A 6,902-nucleotide genomic window follows, 5' to 3' on the forward strand; every position below is an offset into this window, starting at 1 on the left:
ATCCTTAGGGATAGCAATAGATGTCAGTTAGTTAGTACAAATTTAAAATTATTGCAATTTCATTGTGGCTTTAGGAATCACTATTCATATCAAAATGAGCTTTGGCTTAATTTTTTATTAATTATTAGTATTCAAACATAGCTACCTAAACAACATGAATATATAGATGATGCATGGAAGAAGATTATATCCTGACTCTATCTATTTAATGTTTCATGACCAGCAGTATCATTTAGTTGCTAATAGTTCTAGTGCAAAATATAACAAAAGGAAGAGTGAGAATCCATCGATGTTAACTAGGTCTAATTTTGTAATGATGGTAAGATTTTGCATCATGAAAATGAAACAAATTTTCAACAGAAAACCATCTATCTATGGCTTCTGAAAGCATTGAATAATTTTTTCAACAACGAGAAACCAAAGAAATTGAATACTCACAAGTTAAACTAAAAAATGTAAGCAAAATTTAACATGTCAATTGACAATAATTTTTCCATTGATGTTCTTAAAATTCATGAATACAAAAATTGACATGGAGTAGAATAAAGGGTATATACATACTTGTTGTTCTATTAAGATGACTTCATCAGCTGGCATATTTACAACAGTACTTGCATGTTTATCACTAATTAAGGCAGTTATGATAGTAGTTCCATCGAAAAGATGAATCTCAAATTTGAGCCTATGTCAATATGTAAAATATGTATTAAAAGCCATAAAATGTATCTAGTTGTGATTTTATAATTGTGGCTTTGCATTTGTGACATTGAAACTTAGTATTTGTTGGAGCTTCTGTTTCTTGATTACAATTTGGTGTAGGACAAGTCATAACATATAAGCTTTGATTATTGATAGGTATTCTGATCTCTGTCTTGACCCAAAAAGGTTTTGTTTGCGTATTGGGCTATTTATAATGACTTAAACTAATAAAATACATGATTTAATAGAAAAATATTTCAGTGAAATATTAATAATACCATTTGGCCAGAAGCATCAATGTATTCAGGTTGACGAAGCTGTGATTCTTCTGGAGGCTGAACTGGTTGATGATTTTTGTCATAAAGTTTTTCATGTATAACTTTTTCTATGTAATTTCTATTTTCTCTGGTCATGTAAAGCATGGGTAGAATTACTCAAATTCAGATCATAAGTGGGTTAGACAAGTGTACGTTTAATAGGTCTAAAGCCTGTATAAAAGAATTTTAGGGAAAATTTTATTTAATTAGCATTGTCTCAGCAGGTTTGCTTCTGGGTTGGGAGGATTATGCAAGATAATACAAGTTGTTTGAGTTCCAACAGAGAGTGCTGCAAGAGAAATTACTTTGTAAGTTAATTAGCAAAAAGTGTCTATAAGGTAAAATAGAGTTAAGTGGAAATTAAGAGCATGGAATAAATACTATTGTTAGCACTGGCTCTTGCTCTAGAAATGAGAATTATTGGTTGTTCATGTATCATGCTCATCAAGTGTGTGGCTTCTAGATGTAAGAGTTCTTCCCAAATAGTGAAAATGATTGGTCGTTCCCTGTTTAATGTTTGAACATGAAATCATGAAAAATAAGCATAATGTCATAAACATAAGTATTGATTATATTTTAGTGACTTACTCTTGATTCACGATGACAAATTCCTGAATGGTGACATTTCCTTCGCTTTTTCGAATCTGCCGTTGTGGTAATGCATGGACAGCGGCACATAAAAGAGCTAGGACAAAAAAATGATCAAATCAGTAACAAATAAGTCAAATAAGGTTTGATAAGAACAAGAAAATGAATATGTAAAAGTACTTATTGTGGCAATGGCATCATTTAGGTGCCTATGGATATCGACAAAAGGTGTGAAATTATAGTAGCTACGGGTAGGGATGATATTTTGTTGAGGAACAAGCTGGATAAATGTCCTTTTGCTGAGTGTTAATTGATTAGGCAATGCAGCAAGTTGAAAAGCATCATTGGACACTGGTCGATCCCGACTCCTCCAATATAGTATGTTGAATAGAGTGTGAGAGTTGGATCCAATGCATCGATATCTTGTCTATAAATGCTTCCTTGAATAGTATTCTTCTGTCATATTTAAGGGAGACAATTTATTAGTGAAAATATATGCATTGATAAGATATTTGTTTTTGAGTAAAGATTATAATGAAACTATGCTTACCATGACATCTGCAAAGACTAGTCTTTGGTATGGAGCACCAGTTTTTTTTTGAGTACCGAACTAAGCTTTTTTCAATGACTATAAGCTTTGTAACCCAATTTCTCATTTTTGGTTTGAGTTCAGATATTGGAATGCACCTTGCTTCCATAGAACTGCAATGGACAAATTAATAAATACTATTTCATGAGGAAAATAAAAAGTAACATAAAAGTTCTTGAACAAAAAATAAGGGAATGAGATTTTGTAGCACAAATCATACAAAACTATGCAAGCATAGCAAAATAGGGAAGAAAAAGTTAAAACATAAAACACTACCTTATGGTTATTGAAATTATGAATGTAAGTATGTAAGAGTAGAAAAGAGAGAGAAAAATAATTGCAAAATAAATATCAGCAGTTACATAAATCACATGCATCAAGTTTCTAGCCCATGCAAAGTTAACTATTTGAAACTAATGACAGAATTTCTTTGTAAACAATATTTCTTGTTTTATTAGTTGTTTTGCAAAAAGAATGAAGTGGTCGAATCAAGACTTTGACATTTGTTGCTGTTTTTGCTCTAGATAAAGCCACATAAAGTTGTCCATGTGAAAAAACAGGTTCTTTTAAATAATAGAGACCAACATAGTCTAATGTTTGCCCTTGTGATTTGTTTATAGTCATAGCAAAACACAATCTTAGAGAGAACTATGTTCTTTTAAATGGAATTGAAGAAAAATCATCTGTGGGAGATTCTAAAGGGATTCGAGGGATAAAAACATTTTTTTTTTGACAAAGGAACCAAAATGCTATCTCTGCTTGAATAACATTGTTACCAAACTCCTTGCAAATTAAGCGAGTTCCATTCGAAAGGCCCTCTATAGGATTTATATTTCTGAGAAGCATGACCAGGCAATTCTTTTTCAGTTTCAACTGATGAGGCGAGAGACCTTTCGGCATTAATGTATGCAGGAAATCTTCATTTTGAATGTGACCAGATGATTCCAAAGTAGTCGAAACCAAGATAACACTTTTCATCCCCTGGAAATTTGTCAATTAAGAGATCATTGATTTCATGAACAAAATCATTTCGGGTCGTTAGAATAGCCTTGTTGATTGGAAGAGTATTATCTGTAGCCATATTGCTAAGATCTTCAAACACCATATCTGTTAAAGTAGTGATAGATGAAGCATCATCAATAAAAGGAACATTTATTCTAGGTGGGATCTTAATCTCATTTTGACTTGTTGTAATTTCTGTACCATTTCCCACTCTCAATAGATAAGAGCTAAAATCAGGATCAAGGCGTGCACGCATATTCTCTGTCAGGTGGATTTTTTCTAAATGATTCCAAAGATGAGACTTTACTAAGCTAGCATCAATCATATCATTTTTTTGGCCTTAGATGCTAACAGGCAGCGTTTGACGGAAGTCGCCTCCAAAAATGACTGTTTTGCCACCAAATACTTGTTTGTTGCTCATTATATCTTGTAGCAACTGATCAAATCTTTCTATTGCCTTTCTTTTAGCCATCATTGCTTCATCCCAAATGATCAATTTAGCATCCTTAATAAGTTGTGCAATGCTGTTCAGCTTACTAATATTGCAGGTTTTTGCTTCATCATCATTAAGGAGAATCTTGAAGCGTGAATGAGCAGTCCTTCCTCTAGGCAATATAGACGCAGCTACTCCTGAAGTTGACATTGCCAAAGCAATGTGTTTTTGAGAGCGTATCTTAGCTAGCAAAGCTCTATATAGAAAGTCTTACCGGTTCCACCAAGACCATCAACAAAGAAAGCTGTCGACGTACTATCATAGACAGAGCTTAATATCTTATGGTATGCAATATTTTGTTATTCATTGAGCTGGTCAATAGTATAAAGATCTTCCTTGGAGACAATAATATTTCTCTCAGCTTCAATCTCCATTGTTTCCTGTTCATGAGTAGAAGTTTGAAGGGATATGTCAGTTAAGTGAAAGTCACCAAGGCTCTTGCCCATTAATCGCAAGTATTTGTCAATTTGCTGTAAAACCTTGAACTGAGCTGCTTCTTGGGAAAGTGATTTGTTACGCTTAATATCTTCTGATAAGTAATCTTTGTACTTCAGCCATAACTCTTTTGGATTCTGAGGATGACAGTGGACTAAAATAATCGCAAATAATTGTCGCAAAGATGCTGGCATTTGGTAGAGAATAGCCTCATCCATACATGTGTGAACATTATTATTAACATTGAGAAGGCCTAATTTTTCAGCAGCTTCCTTAAGAGTGGCATATACTCGTCCATTTATAGTTCGAAGATTTTGGAAGGAAGTTGGCTTCCGAATATGCATCAATAACATTCTGAAGTAGTACCGATCACCTTCATTGGGATGGACAGATAAAATTCTTCCGACAACTTCACATTTTTTTTGTGGTTGCCATATTCTATACTTCTGAGACCATACAAAATATTGGGGGAATTCAACATAAAGGCAACCAAGTTTTTTAGCAAGAGTTTCTGTTCTGTTCATCTCAAAGAATTGAGTAAGCATTGTTTGACCTATAGTTGGATTGTTTACTACACTGTGCAGGGATTCGTTTTCAGGAAATGATATAGGTTGAAAGTTTTCTAAATGTACCTGAAGTTTCATGACCGAAGGATATAACTCATTCAAATCGAAGGCGAAAATTCTCCACATAGCTTCAGGCAGTGAGACCCATCGCGCTGCTTGATAATTGCTAATTTCATCAATAATTTGGCTTCTTTCTATTGAGCTCAATTGATACATAATCTTATCATGTCCTTTGTATATATATATTTGACTGCCTGAATCGTTGAGCAAATTTTCACATTCATATAACAATTAAATTTGGCCAAAAGATATGGATTATAAGGTACCACCCATCGGTTGTCCAGTTCATGACCTCTGACGAACACTTTTCTGGCATTATTGCTTCGACGATAGATAGAATAAGAATTTTGTCCATGAATTGTCTCTTCAGTGAAATCTTTTGGATATCGATCTTTACAACCAATGTGTTCTCGCATACAAGGACATCAAGGATTCATTATACCACATGGACCATGAAGCATATGCTTGACAACTAAACTGTATAAATGCTTTTTTTGTTGAGGATCAGGTAACTCAGCAAATACAATCCAATCATAAGCATCAGGAGAATATACTTTTGATCCTTGTTTCAAAATCATGAGAAAGTATGCAAGTGGTAATCCCCTTTTTTGAAACTCGATAGCATAAGTGTATGCAGCAACTTTACCAAAGATTTGTTTCTTGATGACTTCATGTTTCAATAACTCAAGTTTGGCTCAAAAAATTCTTGAAACTAAATCAGGTTTATTATCAATTGTATCAGTCGGCCCCAACTCTTTTCTAATTTCAGGCCAATTTTGATTGCATGTCATAGTAAGAACAATATCTGGTTTTCCGTACCTCTAAACCAATGTCATTGCATGCATACATCGACGGCGCATGTCTCGAGGACCGGCAATAAATGAAGCTGGAAGGATGATTCTTTTTCCAACATTTGATGAAGATGCCTCACCTCGAGAAAGACCATCGAGTAACCCTTGATATAATTCTGTGTGAAATTTGTGTTGATACTCTTCATTTCTATGAAAATCAAGTCTTGATGATTTAATCTTTATGTACATGTCCACCACAAATTGTTGTAATAATCGGCCGATATGAAGTAACATTGACTTATCACTTGGTTGTATTTGAAGTTTATAGCAATAATACTCTCTGCAAGAAACAGTAGTTCTTTTGTGGTTATTGGAATTAGTACCTGCATTTTCCAAGTGAAATGTTCAGGATAAAGAATATAAATTTATGTTTAGATGAAACAATTCATTATACATTTAAAATATATATAATAAATAATACTGAGTTACCTTTTCTTTCAACTTCAAATAGCTGATCAGGACTTGTATATTGATGGGGTTCTAATAAATTTTCTCCAGCACAAGTTGTTGCTTGTTGAGGATTCATTCGATCAATATGTACTCGTTCTATAGAAGGATGCCATCCAGGTTCACCATTGGCAAAGATTAATGGATACTGGAGTGAATCATAACAAGCATAATAATGCTTGACGATTTGTGTTTTACCATTTTTTCCATATACTTGGATATGATGCGGGCTAATCTGATCAAAAATTTCAGATTTTCTCCATACAGCTCCGACTTGAGATGTTATAGGTCGATTGAATACTCGTTGATCCAAATCTGGATTTGAGTTGAGAACAATCTTATAATCATCTATATTGGGAAGATTTTGTAAGCCACGAAAAAATGCAGAGTATGGATTCAATTTCAAGATCTCTTCAATCTTCGTAATCAAGCTTTCCCGAAATCTGCTTGAGATAAATAATCAATTCACTGTCTCATGATCGGTGTCAAAAAAATTATAATTGTAAGTTCTTTGCTTTCTGGCCTTTTGGCGGTACCAATGGATTGATATAATGGTACATTTGCTCTTGAACTCTAAATGTATAAATTCCATGATAATCTTTACTTAATGAGTCATCACAGTGCATGTCGAGTGAAGTAAAAGCAAACATGTTATTATAACTACGAATGCACAATCTCATCCGAATCCTCAAGATACAAAAGCATTAATTCTCTAAGCATTTCAATTGAAAGCAATTGAATCTCTCCAGAAGAACAACAAAATCCAGGTGGTTCTTTGTGAAATCTCTTACCATCACAATATTGACAATTTGGATTTGAAGGTAAAACATCAGCCTCAGCAACTATATTTTGCAA

At 33.7% G+C, this 6,902-nt stretch overlaps 1 protein-coding gene across 1 annotated transcript; it reads right to left on the reverse strand.

The window, feature by feature from the left end:
* Positions 1 to 434: 434 nt before the first annotated feature.
* LOC113777120 lies at positions 435 to 3,838 on the reverse strand. The gene is made up of 4 exons (XM_027322166.1): positions 3,548 to 3,838; positions 2,936 to 3,174; positions 562 to 682; positions 435 to 446 (listed from the first exon to the last, which is right to left on the reverse strand). The coding sequence occupies exons 1-4, from the start codon at positions 3,836 to 3,838 to the stop codon at positions 435 to 437; spliced, it is 663 nt and encodes a 220-aa protein (XP_027177967.1).
* Positions 3,839 to 6,902: the final 3,064 nt, after the last annotated feature.

This window comes from Coffea eugenioides, chromosome 7 (genome assembly GCF_003713205.1).
Source record: "Coffea eugenioides isolate CCC68of chromosome 7, Ceug_1.0, whole genome shotgun sequence".
Taxonomy (NCBI): domain Eukaryota; kingdom Viridiplantae; phylum Streptophyta; class Magnoliopsida; order Gentianales; family Rubiaceae; genus Coffea; species Coffea eugenioides.

Bases quoted from the DNA above. Each gene is read 5' to 3' on its own strand.
- LOC113777120 (XM_027322166.1), bottom strand. From the start codon at position 3,838: ATGTCAACTTCAGGAGTAGCTGCGTCTATATTGCCTAGAGGAAGGACT. The intron at 3,175-3,547 runs GTTAGCATCTAA...ACAAATTTCCAG, and splicing joins ACTTCCGTCAAACGCTGCCT to GGGATGAAAAGTGTTATCTT. The intron at 683-2,935 runs GTTCCTTTGTCA...ATATTGACATAG, and splicing joins CAAGCAGAGATAGCATTTTG to GCTCAAATTTGAGATTCATC.